At 34.9% G+C, this 20,237-nt stretch overlaps 1 protein-coding gene across 1 annotated transcript; it reads left to right on the top strand.

The window, feature by feature from the left end:
* Positions 1-706: 706 nt before the first annotated feature.
* LOC128994095 (U1 small nuclear ribonucleoprotein 70 kDa-like) lies at positions 707-19,561 on the top strand. The gene is made up of 9 exons (XM_054418351.1): positions 707-1,148; positions 6,332-6,449; positions 7,624-7,688; positions 8,118-8,180; positions 8,727-8,808; positions 16,823-16,924; positions 17,782-18,004; positions 18,505-18,812; positions 19,282-19,561. Exons 1-9 carry the CDS (start codon positions 1,005-1,007, stop codon positions 19,446-19,448), a joined length of 1,272 nt encoding a protein of 423 aa, XP_054274326.1. The 5' UTR covers positions 707-1,004; the 3' UTR covers positions 19,449-19,561.
* The last annotated feature ends 676 nt before the right edge of the window (positions 19,562-20,237 follow it).

Here is a 20,237-nt window from a genome sequence, read left to right as displayed (position 1 = left end):
ACTAGGTTGTATAGCAGTGAGTTTTTTGTCATAGCAATAACAAGGCTTCTTATGGACACCCACCTCACGCAAACATGGCGGCTGGCGACACGCATCTTTGACATTCAGTGCTACCTCCAGTTAGAATTATAGCTCAGTGGGGCCACCACGTCATCCCGCCACCTCAAACTTCTTCTTTTTTAGTAGTGAGTTGACGAGGTGGCTGGTTGACGAGGTGGTGCCTTGACGCGTTCCCAATTTTGTGATGTGTCACTGTGAACAATAAAATAAAATTAACCAACATCTAATAGTAATGTGAAAAACAATCCCGGGCTCGTAGTGTCTTCTTAGGACAAAAATCTATGGATAATGGTTGTCAACCATATGGGACCAACCCTTTTACACACTAATTATTCTAAACGGAGAGCACTGTTTCCAAGCGCCAAGAGCATTGACCATCTCTATGTAGACGCTCGTGCTCTGTTCAAACATTGACAATATCTACTATAATAAACTCTACTATCAACTACTATCTAACTCTACTATCTCAATATCTACTATAAGGTTTCTAGTATTTATAATCAAAGGTTCAAGCTTCTATCAGTCTTTTGCAGACTCTTCTCCTCTTTTGCTTTTCTCCTCACTCACTCCTCCATTCCAAATAAAGTAAATTAATTATCAATTCAACCCAACTCAACATCAACCTCGTCCTTCGTCCTCAACCTCGCTCAAGGCTCAAGGCTCAACCAAACCAACATGGCGACGTCGCTTTCAGTGTGTGAATTTTTTGATGCGCCACTGTGAATAATAAAATACAATTAACCAACATCTACTAGTGTAATTTTCGGGTATCGAAGGACAAATTTAAGCCAGCACATAACAGTTGATAACAATAGTTATAGTGAAGTGTTGACGATTTGAGTTAAATCATGCTATTTTAAATAGGTACCTAATTTGGTGTCGGTGTTTGGTGATTACAATTTATTAACTTAGGAGGTACCGGTATATTGTTAAAAGCTTATAAAATGACTCAGTTTTTACCTCCGAATTTGCTTGCTCTCTTTGCTCCCCGAGATCCAATACCATACCTTCCTCCAGTAGCCAAGTTACCCCACGAGAAGAAAACCAAGGGTTATCTTGGTTTGGGGTCCTTCTTGGGGTGTTTCGAGGTAAGTAGGCTAGGCTCGGCTGCACTTTACTTGACGTCCTACACTCATTCGAATGAAAATATCGATCGATATATCGATTAATCGATTGCTTCATTCGATATATCGTTTGGTTAGTTAGGTAAGGTTAACCTAACCTAACTAACCAAACGATATATCGAATGAAACAATCGAATGAAAATATCGAATCGAAAAAACAATTGAATGAGTGTAGGACGTCAAGTAAAGTGCAGCCCTAGGCTCTTGTGTTTATATGCTAACTTATTGTGTTTTTTTGAGTAACGTATTCAATTCAAGCTTATCTACGGCTACCTATATAATTTTACCTAAGGGCTCAACCTGCTTTTTAACCCTAAAAACATATTGTCCGTAAAAATGCCCTAAAAACATATAGAAACATATTAGTGATCAGAAGACTTAGTAGTAGACCTAAAGTAAGTTTAGATATATTGTTAGCAGTTTATTTCTCTCTAATTCAAAGTCACTTGATGTAGGGCCAAACTTAGCCTAGGGCCTATTGTCAGTTTGTCATCATCGTTCGTAGCTCAAGCACATCTGATCTGATTTGTTATCTGTGCAACAAATTTATAACATCATAAACTTAACTTAAAGTGCTTTACGATTTTGAGAACTGGTTACGGTATCTTATCGCTGGAGTAAACAAACAACGCAACTTATAGGGATGGCAGGGAAGGGGGGTTAACAAAACTCCAAGGTCAAGATAGTTTTTGTGCTTCGAGCCACCAGTGAGAGGCTATAAATAAACATTCTCTTGTAACAAAATGGTTGCTTGTTTCTTTCATTTCGACAAAAGGTTCTGTACCGTACTGTACAATAGATTTGGAAAGCATCAATTAATAAATTCGCAGAGGATACGCGTCCGGTAACCGGACGTGGATTAGGCGTCCGGCAGTTACTGTCATAACCTAACCTAACCAACCAAACTTGCTGATAATGAAAAAAATCAAATGAAGGTTCAATTCTCTTCATAACATAAAATTATAAATGCCAAAAATTCTACGGTAACAAAAGATGTAGCCTACAGTTAAGAAGAAATTACAATCAAAGCAAAATCTGGGACAAAAAGTTACAGGAATCGATGGGTATCGAACCAGGGACCTCTTGGATATCAGCCAAGCACTCTATCCACTCACACCACGAACAACGCTGGCCGTGTATCGTATCGTTGTGGTAATGGCGTTCCGGGACCCCACAACCCGGTGACGTCACTACCGGACGCCTAATCCACGTCTGGTTACCGGACGCCTAATCCACGCCTGGTTACCGGACGCGTATCCTCTGTGTAATAAATTACAGTAGGCCTACTAAAGTTATTAAAATAGGAATTTTATTGACTCTTGCCTAGTAGCTTTGACTATTAATACAACAACTAGACATTCCATCCCCATGTTAAAGTTGTAGCCAGGTTTTTAATCAAATTTGTCTTAGTTGATGTGAACCACTTACAGATTGCGCTGATCTAAATTACCGTACTGATTTCTGCCGATTACATGATGTTTTTAACCAAGTCAAACTGATGGGATAACTTATTATGAGCTATAGCAACTGTTGTGACCCAGCAACTATGTCAGTAACGAAAAATAAGGTAGGTACAAAATAGAGTTTTAGACACTAGCGCAATCTGTGACTGGCTCACACAACTACATTCTTTTTTAGTAAAAAATTGGCGACAGCTGATCCATATAGATGGGATGTCTTCTTCTGTATCCAATAGTCAATGCTAGTAGTATAGGCCTACAGGGTGTAGGCCTATAAAGTCCCGCACGGGCTTCATATTTTCTAAACGACAACTGATAAATCAATAAGATTTGGTACATCAATACCACACCTAAAAATCTACTTATTCAAGGAACTATGAATTTTCTGTCCCACAAGGAGTCAGAAGGATATCTTAAATAGGAGCATAGGTCAATATGCACATCAAATGAAAGGTCTTTTTAGTAGAATACAATGCCGCAAACCGCACTTCACAAGGTTTAGGCCTATCCTGCGCAAAATGGCGGCCGTTCAAAGATTTCTTGAATCCGCCATTTTGAATTTTGAACGACTGCCATTTTTTACTCAGGTGTTCTTTTGAGCTTGAATTTACGGCATTGCTAGTGAAGACCTTTAATTTGATGTGCATATCGACCTATGCTTACGTTACCGTAACAATTTTCTTGCGATTCCTAGGGCTGTGTCCCCTGAGGAGTAAGCGTAGGTATAATAGCATGCAAATTAAATTATTCTTTGAACAACTGTCATTATTGGCTCAATTGTCCGTTTGGGTTCAAATTTGCGGCATTATATTCTGCTAGTAAAGACCTTTAATTTGATGTAGAGTACCTATATGCCAACCTATGCTTCTATTTAAGATTTCCTTCTGACTCCTTGCGGTACGTCCCCATGATATGACTGAAAATTGATAGTTCCTTGAAAAAGTAGATTTTTAGGTGTGGTGTGGTGTTGATGTAGGTACCAAATCTCATTGATTTAGCCTATCTGTTGTCTTTTAGAAAATATTAAGCCCGTGCAGGACTTTGTATAGGCTATACCCTGTAATATATTCCACTGAAAGTAGGCCTATTTGACTTATTGTGTTTTTGTGTTTATTTGTGACTTTTCTATCAATACGAAAAATGAGATAGGTAAGAGTAGTTTATTTTATAAATAATGCAAGTATGACTTCAAAATAATGATTATATAATTCCAAATGAATACTTAGCACTTCATTATGTGTTACTTTAGGGATTGCCCGTTTTATCCGACCTTTTGAGCTATCCGACCTAGGTCCGGTCCCATTAGGGTCGGTTAAGAGGGGGTCTACTGTAATGTGTAAAGTAAGTAGAAGAACCCACTGTAAGCCACTTTTAGCGAATTTCCCTATAGGGAAGTAGCCGTAGGTGGCATGGTAAGACCTAGGCCCGGGACCGATTTAGGTACTTTTTCATTTTGATGTCTTCAGAGGCCAAAAACACCATTCAAATTTTTATATATGTATATGGGTAGGCCTATATATAGATTTATATATACTAGCCTACTAAACCTATTACGCGCCACTGTTTTGTAGCTGCGGTCGTCATCACGATTACGCCTCCTGTCTATGTTTCGTTGTCGTCACGTGTCGGAGGCATTTAAAAGAAAAAAACAACAACAAATAATCAAATTATAGCTACACAAAACAACGATAAATGAACAAATTTAAGTTACAATCATGCTAACACGATCCGTCATAGCGACACAAAACAACGATAAATACACAAATTTAAGATACAACCATACTAACACGATCCGTCTTGGGGGTTATGTTTAAACAAACTCAAATAGTAAATAAACGTACTCAATGTGTTTCATTGAATTGAAAAATAAATAACAGCAGTTAAATTATACAGCTGATCAAAATGTAAACAATTATGTTCTTCATAAGGATAACATGGGAACTTTAAAAGCCACTGGGGCAGAGCCCAAGGGACTTTTTCAAAAATGTAAGGCCAGTTTGCAAATCTACGCGACACGCTCTTTCCAATGAGACGGCAATGGATAAAATCGGTTAAGAAATGGCGGAGGAGTTCAACCGACAAAGTTTCATGTAGCGTATTAATTATATAGATATAGGCCTATATATATATATATATATATGTGTCCGTGAACACGATAACTTGAGTAATTTTTTTCCGATTTTGATGAAATTTGGTTTAAAGGTGTAAGTCGGGATAAACTTGAATGAGTTCGCGAACCAGCATGATCGGACCATAGGAAGGGGGTTTAATGGGATGAAAATGGGGTTTTCTAATTTTTGACCCTCTAAACACAAAATTTCCCAATTTCTCTCTAGGCCTTTTTAAAGTGCTTAAAAAAAACAAATAATAAGGTAAGTAGGCTATATCAAAGTGTTTAGGTACAATTATTGGTTAGGTACGGAGAAAGTTCAAAAAAATTTTATTTTTAAATTCCCATGTTATTCTTAAGGAGAATGTTGTATAATGTTGTAGTTTTCTTGTTTTTGAATATATTTTGATCTAACTTGGTTGATTTATTTATTTTATACCGAAATCTATATAAATAAAATAAATAAAAGAGTTTTGTCTGTACATTGCTTAGAATCATGCAGTTTTTGGTTATTTTTACGTTTCATAGACTAAGAAAGCCGAAACGAGTCTTATCTCAGTTTCTGTCTGTATGTCTGTTTGTCTGTCCATTCTGTGACTCCGTCTGTAACGCCAAAATGTCATTTTACGCGGCCTTCTCCTAGAAAACTAGATTACCGATCAAGGTTCTAATCATTTTTCTGTATTTACTGGATTGGTGAGAGTGACTTTGGCCATAAAAACAGGGCCTCGCTTCTTTGAAAACAAAATAACGAACCATCAAAAACCCAATTTCTTTCGATTTTTGTCAAATTTTCTCCCAATGTTTACTATTACATTTTATGAAATAACGATCAGCTGTTTGGGTTCTCACTTCTAGCTGTCACTGATATGTTTACATTAAAATTTGTTTACAAATACCGCAACCATTTCCGATCAAGTTTTGTTAGCATATCCAAACCAAGTGAGATTAAAAACGTTGTGCCTTACTTAATAACCGGTTTAATTAATCGCAAGTGCAACGATTGTTCTTGAGTTATGATAACCGGGGAAAATGCCGTGAATCAGTGTTGTATTAGTGCTGGGAAACTTACCTACATTTTTTTAATCATCGTCGCCAATAGCCTAAATAAAAAGGTTTTCACTTATTGACGACGTTTCAAGGACAGTTGTGTAAAGTGCAAAGTAAAACATCACAAATGCAGTGGGTGATCGTGGATGTTGCTGAAATCTTGGAAGATCTATCTGATTTCGCTGTGATCGTAACAGAAGTTTAACTTACAGATGTAGCTAAACTCGCTTTTCCAATGTGTTGTTCACTTTTGGTTTCTACTTACATTTCGACAACGATATCGGTACTTTTCCTATCTAGGAAGTAAAACTAAAAACGTCCAAAACCCCAGATTTGTGCGTTTTTGTAACATTTCCTCCGAATGTTTGCTAGATATATGTACCGTTTATCGTTTAGAGATTACGTAATATTTTAAATAAGAAACCTTTGTTTGGATAAAGGTGGTTTCTTCAAACTGTCATTAATATGTTAACATTAAAAGTTGCTTACAAATAATGCTAATAATGGGAAATTTAAATGCTCTTTAGGATCCAAAAGACACGCCTCCTCCAACTCGAGTGGAAACAAGAGAAGAACGTTTAGAAAGGAGACGCAGGGAGAGGGCCGAGCAAGTAGCGTACAAACTTGAACAAGAGATAGCATTGTGTAAGTAGCTTGAATTTTACTTTATGTAAGCTTACTTCTGTAGACAGACAGTGCTAACTCTTAAAAAAAAAATTGACCACTAATGAGAAAAGTTGAGGGAGGACTAGCCTAACAAATTATTGGTCAATGAGGTGAGTCAATTTTAGAGTGGTCCATAGTTTGATCCTTTTGAAAGGACTTCTTGAAAAATGGTTGTGCGGTGATCCAAAAAATTCATCAAAAGTAATTAAAAAATATGTCTACCGGTAATATCATTTGAGTTGGTATATTGAACATTCTGTTGACTCACAAGACGCTATACGTAAAGTATGGTAAACGGTGATCGATATCGATTGACTGTTAAATGCAGTCTTTGTGAATTTTAAAATGCATTGATTATCCTCTAAATGCAGCCGTAATTGGCAGCTAAGAAAACTGGCCTTAAGTATCAAACACTTAACAAGATATACATGAATGAATGAATGAATGAATAAAGTGCTTTATTTTAAAATAAACATTCCCCTCATAAACATAATCAAACACTTAATAAACAATGGTCTACGACCGTCTGTTTGGTTGACACACCTGGAAAACACATTTATGAAAATGAAGTTGAAACAAAATACACTTAATAACATACACAAATGTACAATTTTACATCCATTTTTAAACTAAACTTAAAAAAAAAACCTTTTTCATAATATTGTTTACATAACTTGTATTATTTTACTTTTAAAATTATTAGGTTTTAAAAGGTTTACGCATAATGAAATCTATAAAAATTACTATGAATATTCAAGAAGACAGGCTGACAATTTATTTGACATATTTATTGTTTTGCTATAATTTATAAATTAGAAAGAGAAAAAAACAATTTTGAATTTGGAAAAAAAAACTTCACTTGATTTATTCGTAATTAAATTCTCTAATTTAAGAAGCTTCTGACTTACAAGATATACATGATATATATGATGAGTTTTTAGAACAAGAAACATATTTAAACTTAACTTATTTGGTGAGCAATGTGGTTTTAAAAGCATTTGTAACTTACAGGCTGATTATTAGCCCTTTGGTTTTTTTGTTGGTAGCCAATTTTTAACGCCCATTTTTTCGACTAGAATATAAAAATTGTATTTAGACTTGTGAATCCATCCATTTTATCGGTAGGATGTTATATCTCATATTAATTTTCCAGGGGACCCTCACAATAACAGCATAGCCACTCTTGACCCGTTCAAGACACTGTTCGTAGCAAGAATTGTAAGTATTTCCTAACTGAAAACATTTAAAATTTGTAACATTGAGAATTATGTTTACAGTACTCAATGGAATATTTTAGATGGAGTAGGTCTAGGAGGTATTTGGTTTAGTACAAAGAAATTGTCAAGAGCTCCATCCTCCTTATACTCATAGAATTTGAAAACTAGCTTGCATTGCGGCGAGAAGAGCTCGATGGAGACATTAATTTACAGAGAGCCCTCATAAAAGTCTTTATCGAATTAGTAAATTTATAAACTTGTTGAATATATATCCACAAACCAGCAATCTACCTTAATTGTCATTGGCTTGTCCTCTATTAGAATGGCATTGAACTAACCACAGTGTTTGGAACAAAATGTGTATCAGTATCAGTAAACAATATGTGTAGAATGATAATGCTATGTACTGAAATGTTTGTCTTGTTTCCAGAACTATGATACGTCTGAATCCAAACTCCGCAGAGAATTTGAGATGTATGGAGCCATTAAGAAAGTAAGTTAGGTAGATTTTCATTTTCAAATATGCCACTGATAAAATTATATATTTCCATCTCCATGTTAAAGATTTCAGAAGTAATTCAAACATAACTAGTTGAACCGAGCTTCCGACGGATTGCGCTGATGTAATGGCTGATTTCTGTCGAATAGGCCATCTTTTTAATCACTGCATGTCAAATTTATAAAACGATATATTGTAGGCTAAGTTATAGAACACAACATACACACTTCAACTATCCTGGTGACAAAATACCCCTGCTGAAGCAAACCTGCAGACAAAACTATTTTCCATTTTTGCCTGATTGTATTTTTACTGAAATATTCGCTTAAACATTTTATATTTATCCCCACTTAAATAACACTAGGTTTTGAGTTCCTTGGTGTAAATCTGAGAGCTTTTTAGTCTACATATGATATTACAAATTTAACTTGGTGTTCTAGAACATAATACAATGTTCATAGACCTAGATCAAGATTGTGGTTGTAGCTTCGTCTCCTTGGTAAATTCCCAAATAAAGCTCATTGGTGTAACTTGTTTCAGATCGTCATGATCCACAACACCGTCAACGGGAAGCCGAGAGGCTATGCGTTTGTTGAGTATGAACACGAGCGTGACATGCACTGTGAGTAACTCCGAAATCAACTTGACTTGTTGCGAGTGGGGGGCAATTTTTTCTCACTTTTGCTTAGCTAATATTTTGGTTTTCTTGTTCTGGGTCCAGTATGTGGGAGGAGGAGTCACAATTCTCTGTCAAATGTCTGAAACAGTACCATTCCTGGCTAAATAGGTTTGTATGTCTGGTAAGACCCAACATACAAATTCTCTATGAGGTTATTCCAGGTTTACCTCCCTCGTTTTTGTGCTTTTAAACTGAAAACGCAGAATTTACCTCAATAGGGCCATTTCTACTGGATATTTTTATGGTTACTGATTTGAAATTGATAAATTTAAAACTCAGCGAAATTAAGTGGGCAGTTAAGAAAGTTTTCTTTTTCTAAAAAAATTTAATTTAATTTTAAATTTAATTCCAGACTTCAGTTTTTAATATCCGTAAAATATTTTTGGGTGTTTGATTTGCACTTAGGACGTATTGAAAACTTGAAAATTAGAATTAAAGTTTAAATCATTTACTTGAGTTGCCTGGTTTTCAAACATATTGGTAGGTGTGCTTTTAGGTAAATGAACACTGTAATTAAAGAAAAAAAAAACAATTTTATTTTTAGATGAAAAATATCTTAGTTTGTAAAGAGTATGAAATTACATATTTAAAGTATTATACTTTACGTAAGATTGTTTTAAATATACTGTAAATCACATAGTAAGTATTCATACTTGACTAAGCATTTGAGTGTGAATTAATACCATTTTAATCTTCTAGTTCTGAGAAAAATCAAGCTGAATACAAATACTAATGCATTTTGCAAATTCTAAGTTTTAAAATTCTGATTGTATTTTATTGATTGTGTTCATGCCTTTGGAAATGAGCTGAAATCCATAAAAAAATTAATTAAAAAGTGTTGCTGTGTTTATAGATATACAATACATTTTAATTGTTTAACATTTAATTTTGATTTCACAGCTTTATTTTTGGCTCTGTGATACTGAATTGACTGGTCATCTTCACAAATGGACATTATGTAAACAGGCCATCTTTGTTCAATAAGTGAAACTGTATTTCTCATTAAATAATGGTTTTCTGCTCACATCCAAAAGCTTGTTTGTTAAAATTGTAAAATGAACTATTTACATGCGGTAAATAATATTGTTCTCAACTAATAAAAATCAAAATCAATTTTCCACTATTGATGTATAATTGCTGCAAAGATTAAAGATTTGATTAAAGATTGCAAAGATTGCATAGGGTTACCCAAATTAACTCAAACACTAAAATAATGGTGTGATTGGTCTTAGTATATATATTTTTTGAACAAAAAGGTTTTGCATGTAAATTTAAAATTATGCCTAGACATAACAATAGTTTTGTTCTATACTGTACTGTTTTTTACTGTAGGCCTTCGGTAGAATTCCAATTATCTGAACCGCAACTATGTGAGTAGCTGATTTTCTTAATCACTTACAGAGAGAATTTTAAAAACTATAGTAATAAGAATCGTTATTAAAGAAAGGCAGAAGCTCTGATCGCAGCAAAATCCTAAACATCTCCCGCGGTCGTGTAGGTATCACCATCGTAGCTGTGTGGTTATAGTGCTCACCTAACAATCAAGAGGTCGCTGGTTCGATCCTGATTGTCTGTAACTTTTTGATGGTTCAAAACTGGACCTAGCTGTCTCTGATCATTGGGCTTTAAATAAACTAGCTGTTACCCACGGGCTCCACCCCGTTTTACTACATTAGTATTAATAAAACTATTGATTGGTTAAGTTAAGATGAAATAAACAAAACAGAATACAGTAATGGTAATTGGTAATACAAACAAATAATAACAGCTGAGGTATTTTTAACATTAGGTAAATGGAAAGTTCCCTTTGGAAAGCAATTACGACCTTATAGGGCAATTTATGAAATAATGGATAATTTTGCGCAAGGTTTCTCGTCATGACGAACATTTTAAGTATATGGTTTATGGGGGTGTGACTTGTAGTTTTCTCAAAAGTTCATGGGTACTTTTGGCTTTATATATAGATGATCCTGGCCAATGAAACAGCTGATCTTCTATTCTACACTTATCCTTCACTCATATTTGAGTTAAAATATGCACCTAGGTGGCGTCCCCATCTAATAATAATAATTATAACTTGAACATCTTTCAAAGTCTTCTAGCCATTATCATCGTCTGTCGAGGTCCGGGAAAATCATCATCGTGGTAAAAACGTGAATTTATCAATTGCGAAATCTTTGCAGACACATTTCTAGATCCTGGAAGGAAAAGCTCTGCTTTTTTCTATCATTTCCCGCGTAAAAATAAAACTCTGTTGCATAGTAAAAATTTGACCATCAAAATTTGTTATAATCTGATAGTGGTTTGGTCCCAATTGATTTGGATAATTGGAGTTCTACTGTAATTCCATTATGGTAAGTTTCTCAGAAATGGTTTGGGAATATTTTCAATTGGAATAAAGGTGAAAGTTGGAAGTTAGACTTTAAACAACCATCAATATTTATAGATTTAATTAACTCACAGAAGGAATAATTTAATTTGCCAAACGATCTTTTGAATCAATGAAAAATATATATACACACATAGGAGTAAGTATGGAGTATGGATTGGCATACCTTTGAAAATTTGTAAGTAGATGAGTAGTTTTGTAAGCCTGTCAGGTAAGACATGAAACAAGTGATTTTAATTGTGGTAAGATGAGCTTAAAGGGTTCATATTAAATAGCTTCATCAAGGTATAAGAAATGTACAGGTAACAAATTTTTCATGTAAGCTTTTTGAAGTTAAGTTGTATTAATCTTACTTAGCCTTATTGAAGTGTAAAAGTGTTGCAACTTTGGATAGAGAAGAGGAAACCAAAAGGTTGAACGGAGCATTAGATATCCCAGCTGTAAGATGGTATAATGAGGATGGTAATCGAGTGGAGTTTTATTATTTTGTAGCATTAAATATCTATACGTTATGTACACGTTATGCTACACTGAAAATTACATGGTGTAAATGACCTATTATGAAACTTGAGTAGTTCTGTAGAAGCAAAATGTTGTTTCCAAGGGTTTAAAATTTAAATGGTCATCAACATTTTTTAATTTCTTTATCTACAGCTTGACAAACCATCTTGAGCAATGTACCATTTGACCTCTATGAGAGCATTTTTTTATCTTATTCAGTAATAATTGATTAAATATTTGGAAACTTTTTAAATTCATCATAATTTTTATGATTTTGGATCATGCAAAGAGTCTTTCCAGAGCATAATTCAATAAGAGTTTGTCTTTAAAAAAAATTGAAACAGGTAAAAATTATTTTTAATTATGTTATTGTGGGTAATAATTTACTAGTTAATTTTCACATGCTTACTGTTGAAAAGAATAAACAAGGAGGCCCTAAAATGTGGCAAGAAGTAAGCTCATAGTAAGCACACAAACTAAGGGGCTCCAGCCGGAGCCGTCCGCCAGGGGCTCTGGTGGCAAGAACAGAAAACGGATGCAACTAAAATATGAGACCGGCACAACAGGCTGACATAGTTAAGTCAATCCCTAAAAAAAGCTGAGTTCACTGTAGACCAATATTTTATAAATCTATAAGCCTACTGTGACTCCGACAGGAGTCGTACGCACCCTGTGCCAGTATGGCATGACATGAATTGCAGTAGCTAGCAGAGAACAAGTTTATGAAGCAAATATCATCACGAGTGATTTAATACTAGTCCAGTTACTTTGAAGGCATAATTGGAAAATTTTCAAAACTTTTACCATTGTCGTTATTACATAAAATGGTAAGTTTGATCGTATGTAAACATTTGAAACACAATTATTGGGCTGGTAAGTTTGGTTTAACATATCAAATGCTTTAACAATCACTGTTTGTACTGGGTCCCTATTATGTAATATTACTAATATCTGCGATCACTTAAATTAAATGGGATGATTTAAATTGAAGGTCGTAGTTTTTAACAGTTTTGGTAGTTTAGCATTCATGGATCTTATACACCTGTACAAAAATGAAGCTATGAGCTTTTGGTATTCTCATCATGTCTGAATAATTCCAATTATACGTATGAGGAAATTTTGGTAAGTCACAAAGAATTCCAAGAGGACCACAGATGAAGAGGTAAACATGGACCAGGGCTTAAAAAAGAAAGAAGTTTAAGAACACTACAAATGTTGTTAAGAATTTATGGTTGAAGCTATACAGTAATATTGTTTTAAAATTATTGTTGATAATTGAGGACCAGAGAGAAAAGGAAAAGAATCATTTTAGTTAGGCCAATTGAAGGTATAAACCACCAATACTCGTAGGAGTTGAGGGATGAAGATCTACATTGAATTGAAACAGGAAAGGTAGTATGTCTAAGGTACACAAGTATTTAAGGGTTTGGTAAGTGTTAAATGAGGAAGATGAGATAATATCGATGAATGGTAAGGAAGACAGGATGCTCAAGAAGAGATTTCACTCATAAGAAGACCATTCAACAATCATCATCCTAGGGAGTTTACTATTTAACAAGGAAACAGGTAGAAAACGATAAATGAATCTATTGTATGTTGTATAATGTAGAAAATCAATGGTTTTGAAAAATCAAATCTGATAGTTAAGGATGTGGGTTGAAGTAAAGAATGCACAATTTTAGCTGGTTTAACTCGAGCAAAGCTTTAACTAACTAAAGAAGTTATCACAATAGAGCGTAAGTGGTATAACTGAATGGTAATAGTAGTTTACGCCATGATCGTGTAAGGATAGTCTTTACGACACAAGTAGAAAATTTAACGTACCAGCCTTGGAGCCTTGGAGTGGGCTTTGGCTTTTTGAACGCGGGTGCCTTTGAAACTTCTACGAGTGTCGTAAAGGCTAATTACGTGAGTTGCTTAATCTACTTTTCCCTACGACCGTTTTTTAATTACTAAAAAATAAAAATCACTACTGATAACTTCTAAGAGAGGTTATGTTTTTGTTTATAACCTCTCATTGCCACTGATTGTGATGCAACGACTTATTGTCCCAACCACTCACTCATTGTTTAATCAATTAAATTGTTTATACAACTGATAAATTGAAGTTCAATCAAAGTATTACTATTTAAATTTTTTCTCTCAATTTTTAAACCTCATTGGTACTATTTTGTACTGTATTGTATTACTATAAAGTAAGTAAACAATACTGTAAAGTGAATCTTTTCAATTTTTAGAACTGAATTGAAAAAGCTAGTTTAAGAAACGGTCGTAGGTCAAGTAAATGTATGACTCACATTTAAGCTCTCTTTAATATGGCAGATCAAATAAATATTGATTATCGTAATGTAAAGAAACATTATTAAACTGTCAAATTGTTTGCTTAGTTGATGTTTGATGAATTTCAAGAGTCGTCATGTTAATTTATTGTCAAAACTAATAATGGTTTTCCTTTTTCTTGTAAACCGTATGTGTATATATTTTTTGGTGAATTAATTGAATAATTAATCATTTTCTTTGACCTACCATATTTCTTTATTAACAATTAATTAATTGTGATGTCATCACAAAGTCGAAGTTAGCCCAAGAATATTGTAAGTGGTTTTAGTCTAAGCCTAGAATAATAGTATTACAGAACAGAATACATATACAAATGCTAGATAACTATTGTAATATAGTTAAACTATTTATTGTTGGTTGGAACCAACCAAAGGTGTGTATGGTTGTTAGCAATACAAGAAAACATTATTTAGTTCAAAAAGAAAATATTGAAAAGATTATCATAAACATATATAAGAGTGAAACTAGTGTTTTTACGTTCACATTTCTTTAAATAACATGGGATTCTGAATGAAATAAGAAAGTTGGATGAGCAAAAGAAATTTTACTGGTAAATCTTTATTTTATACAGGGTGAATAAAAAGTCAAGACCCCCCCCTCTGATATTTTTCCAAGTAAATATACAGAGATATCCTTTTGGTGGTCGAGCAATGTTAGCAGGAAGTTTCATTTTATCATTTTTCATTTTTGAGGGTCCCCCCAAAAGGGGGGATTTGGGGGGCAACTCAAATATTTTAAATGTAAACCCCCTTCAAGTGACACCTCATTTTGAAGTGTTTACAAAAACTTAAAGAATGGTGAAAACTAGAGGTCACTATCTCTTCTCTATCCAAAATGGTAGCCCGTCAAATGTTGTGGAAAATCAATGGTAAAATTGTTAATATTGGCTGCCATTTTGGATAGAAAAGAGATAGCGAGCTCTGGTTTTCACCATTCTTTAAGTTTGTTTAAACACTTCAAAATGAGGTGTGACTTGATGGGTTTCTATTGAAACATTTTTAGTTGTCCCCCGATCCCCCCTTTTGGGGAACACTCAAAAATTTTAAATGTAAACCCCCTTCAAGTGACACCTCATTTTGAAGTGTTTACAAAAACTTAAAGAATGGTGGAAACCAGAGCTTGCTATCTCTTCTCTATCCAAAATGGCAGCCAATATTAACAATTTTACCGTTGATTTTCCACAACATTTGACGGGCTACCATTTTGGATAGAGAAGAGATAGCGACCTCTAGTTTTCACCATTCTTTAAGTTTTTGTAAACACTTCAAAATGAGGTGTCACTTGAAGGGGGTTTACATTTAAAATATTTGAGTTGCCCCCCAAATACCCCCTTTTGGGGGGCCACTCAAAAGTTTCAAAATGATAAAATGAAACTTCCTGCTAAGATTGCTCGACCACCAAAAGGATATCTCTGTATATTTACTTGGAAAAATATTAGAGGGGGGGGGGGGTCTTGACTTTTTATTCACCCTGTATTTATTCCTATTAAAATAGTTTAAAAGTAGAACTAGCATTTTTGTGATTTCTTTATTAATCTGTTTGTTTGAAATTTCAATAATGCCAAAGTACTGCTAAACTAACTAAAGTCTTTTTCCAAAACAGATTTTAAAATCAGTTGAAGATGAGTTAAAAGGTCATTTTACAACTATTATCATTATGTCCAATCAATTTCTATTTTTTAATCACAGTTTTTTAAGTAATTTTCCCATGATTTTCTTTGAGTCATGAGAGTTTATTTCCTATAACTTTCTGAGCAAATCAGAAGATAAATTCAATACTTTGTCAAATAAACCCAATAGAGTCAAGATCCAACATGTTAATAGAAAATATACATCAAAATCCTCTAACCATCTGCAATGCATTTAATAGCCAACCTATAAAGATAATGCCATTAAGTGTAGAATAAAAATTAAAAATATTCCAATCAAATATTTTCTTCCAAAATCTATTTTACTTAGTAATGTAAAACTATCACTTTGAATAATATGGTTTGCGCTTGACGTAAGTAAATGCGCACCAGGTAAAAATATTAACTGAAGTGGACCCGAGTGGACCGTAGACCGTATTGCTAGCATTGAATATGTTGCCTTTCCGTTAATGTAAGTACATACTTGTGCGGTAGGTACTCAATTTGATACTAGTATACAGTATTTGAATAATGGATGTATCCATTTGTATTGAAGCTAAGCAGATGCATATATGTTGCATGGAAATCATAATAGATCGTGAGATTTGTTCAAATTCCCCTTCCTAATAGCTCAAATATAATATTTACTACTCTTAATCAACACCTAAGGGATGTACACTATTCTTCATATAGGTTCTTTACAAAAGTAACATTTTTTTAACATAGCTTTAATTTGAAATGCTTATTACCTTTTGTAGGAAAATTTTGCTGTATGAATTTTACCTGGCTTTAGTTAGCCTAATTTTTCTGTTAAAAATTGCATATGAAATGCGTTTTTTTTATTTAAGTATCCATTGCATGCTATTTCCTTACTGAAAATTTGTTTCCTTGGGACAATTCATGTTCAGTTTCAAGCTTCAAAAACACTTTTCTTTCCCCGATCGTATTCACCATTCCATCGGTTAAGTATTAAATACAAATAAAAGCCAAATAGGTTATGTTGGGTGGTGAACGAGGAGAGGTTTGTATACCAGGTTTGTATGGTCTCCATTGCGGACGCTAGTTACAATGTGTAATGTTGGTAATGTGTTGGTTTGCAGCTGCTTACAAACACGCTGATGGCAAGAAGATCGACGGACGCAGAGTGTTGGTGGATGTTGAGCGGGGACGGACCGTCAAGGGATGGATGCCACGAAGACTCGGTAAAACTATTTCTCTACGTTATTTTAGGTCTTGGTCATTATCAGGGGCATCGGACAATTATTGATCTGTTGCACTGTCAAAAAGAAGACTCAAACCAAACACATCTATAAAATCTTCTAACAAACTTGATTTTGTTGTTGTGCCTATTATTGCACCATTATTGGGTTTTATTAACGTTTTTGAAAGGGGAAGGTTCAAACCCAGGTTTTGTTAGTATCTAACGTCGACCATTTTGTTAGAAAGCATAATTAATTCACAGCCCAATGACAAATGACATCCGGGTCTGGTAACGATCTCAGTTGGAATCAAACCAGCGACCTTCATATTTGAAGGCAAGCACTGTAACCACTCTGCTTTCCAGGCAAGTTTTGAAACAAAGTTATTAGCATTAAGTATTGTTGTGTACTAATTTTTTGTAGATTCTTAAACCAAAATATTATTGTTGCCACACTACTCTGTCCAGAAAATTCCATTATTCTGAACTCCTCATTTCATAAGCTTAATTAATTATCAATGTAACAAACTTTAAACTAAACTTAACCCTACAGAAAAAATTACAAAACAAGTTTATTATTTAAGAGTCTAATATTATATTTGCTGTCAGTGGTTACAAATGAAAACATAAGCTATCAGATAAGTTGTGAGTTTAATAGTGATTGTTAATGTCAACTTAATTAGAGTAGGGCAGAATGGCAAAAATATTGTACATGTACACCACTTGTCCAAACTTGTTTACCGTACTTGTATGTTAATCCTGCCATAATTGTTTGGTAAACCTATTTCCCGGACAAGTATAATATTTCAGCTTCATTATGGCTTTATATCTTTTACTAATCCTTAACTTTTTGTGTCTCAGGTGGAGGACTTGGAGGTACGAGACGAGGCGGGCCGGAGGTGAACTTGAAGCACTCTGGACGTGAAGACAACGAGCGAGAGAGAGAGCGCTATCGTCTGGAGAGGGAGAGGGAAGCTGCCGGAGAGAGAGGTGGGAGGGACCGAGAGAGGGACAGAGAGAGGGAACCTCGCAGACGATCTCGCAGCAGAGAGCGTGAACGTGAGAAGAGGCGCAAGTCTCGCAGGTGAGAAACTACACTGTTAGTGGATTGGTGATTTGACGTCTCAGTGATCGGTTATCATCTGTTGACTCTACTGAGTATGATTAATTAATTGAGACCCAACCCAAAAATCTCACTGAGCCAGTTAAAACCAAACATTGCGTGAATCTGCTAGTACACAAGAATCTGTCACTGAGTTTTTTAAGTTTTTCTTGTCATTTTTCTTCCATCCCCTCATCTGGCCCAGCCTGCCAGTCAGTGACGGCAGCGCACCTATATTCTGTTGTAGACAACAGATTCAAACGCTATGTTTTTACTGGCTCAGTGAGGGTTTTGATTAGATATGTATTCTTTGGTAAAACACACAACAAAGCCACACAAACAAAACCTGTAGTCCAGCTCTGCAAGGATACTGTTCCCAATTAGTGTAGATCAGCTGGACTCTGGTGCCACGGTGTCTTCTGCTTACCACTGGCTTGAAAACACTAACCTAGGATTCATAGTGACTGGTTGTTTATTTGCAGCCGATCACGAGACAAGAGACGCAGACGCAGCAGGGACCGCGTCAAGGACGCTGATGTGGAGGAAGTGGAGGAGTTTGTGGAGAAACCGAGGAGAGAGAGAGACCGAGACCGCGGTGACCGAGGCGATCGAGGCGACAGAGGTGACCGAGGCGAGCGTGGTGAGCGTGGTGAGCGAGACAGGGAACGCAAGAGACGCAGGAGTCATTCCAGAGACAGGGAGAGGAAGCGAGAACGGAGAGAGAGGGAGAAACGTGAAAGAGACCCCGACTATGAGGAGAAAGTTAGGATCAAGCAGGAACCTATAGATGGTGAGTGATGTAAAGTAATATGTACTGTGATTTGATTACCCACGTAATGTGTACTTTGATTATCCACGTCTATAACTATGTCAATAGTGTTTCTGTAGAAAAGTATTGAGATAGTGGAGCAGATAAAAAAGGGGAAAAAAATAAATGGAGTTTAGCTAGATTATATCCGGTTTTGGAAATGTAACGAGATCTGACATTTAAAAGAACCGTGAGGCTATTACAAATTTTCGTATGTGCTTGACATTGAAGACAAGAGTTTACATGGATTACCAAGTAAGTGACACAAAACGGGTAAAAATTACATGTAAAAATAATTTTAAATGTCATAGTAGTAAAAATAGTCTAAATTAGTTTTCAATTGCTAAATACACAAAATCCCGTATTGTTTAGGATATATACTCTCTACTCCTATGTAGATATTCTATTCATACCAACGACTGTTGAAGGATTGACGTGGGTTTTGTTACAGACTATCCAGATTACAGCAACAACTACGACGAGCCGGACTTTGAGGAAGGAAACGTCAAGTACGAGAAGACAGAGGAAGAACGAGAGAGACAAGTTGCCAGTGACATTCCCGCCAACGATGAACACAACGGCCGCGGCAACTACGAGTATGAGGTTCAAGACTATTGAACACGTATTGGAAATATTTTAAACGTTTTTTAACTCATAAGTTATGACTAGATTGAATACGCTGATTATAATTTTAGTGTGAAATCATCATTAACAGTAAACATTTGCAATTATTTGGCTTCATATTTTCTATACCTTTACCTTTAAGTAGCGTTTTTTAAATGTTACAAGACTTGTAACACTTAGTGTTTTAAATAAATGTCAGGGATTTCATATTTTGAAATGTAATTGAAATTGTTTAGCCCGTTTTTTAAGAAAGTAAATAAACAATATGTCATTAACACTAGAAACATAGTAACTATACTATTCAGTTGACTCACAAGATGGTTAACATTATAAAGATGGTGAGTGGTGTTTAATTTTGATTGCACACTCCCAGGTCAGATTCAGTAGGCAAATGTCCAAAAGTTTGATTAGACATATTTTTATTTACTTTTAGTTTTTTTAGGGAAAGCTTTAGGGTTTTAAAAAGTCGTTAAAGATACCACAGACAAGTTACTCGTCCTAGTTGTGAATGGAAAAAAAAATAACATGATGAATTAAATTATTGACATTAAATTTTCCTAGGAGATTTATCTTATTAGAAATACTATTATTTATTAGGTTTCTAAATAAACTGTTTTATTGGCATAACTCCGTAACTTTGCGACAACAAATGTTGAGTTTCAACCCATTGACACAGTGTCATGAGTGTTGCTAGTCACAGCATTGCACGGTAAGGTCGTCTGTAGCAGCCATACTGGCGTTTAGTTTGTTGAGTCTAACCTGCGAACAACAGTGTGGACGTGA

This window comes from Macrosteles quadrilineatus, unplaced genomic scaffold (assembly GCF_028750875.1).
Source record: "Macrosteles quadrilineatus isolate MER2022 unplaced genomic scaffold, UCM_ALF_1.0 Scaffold_5__1_contigs__length_97177068, whole genome shotgun sequence".
NCBI lineage: Eukaryota > Metazoa > Arthropoda > Insecta > Hemiptera > Cicadellidae > Macrosteles > Macrosteles quadrilineatus.
This window is presented reverse-complemented; position numbering and strand designations above follow the sequence as displayed.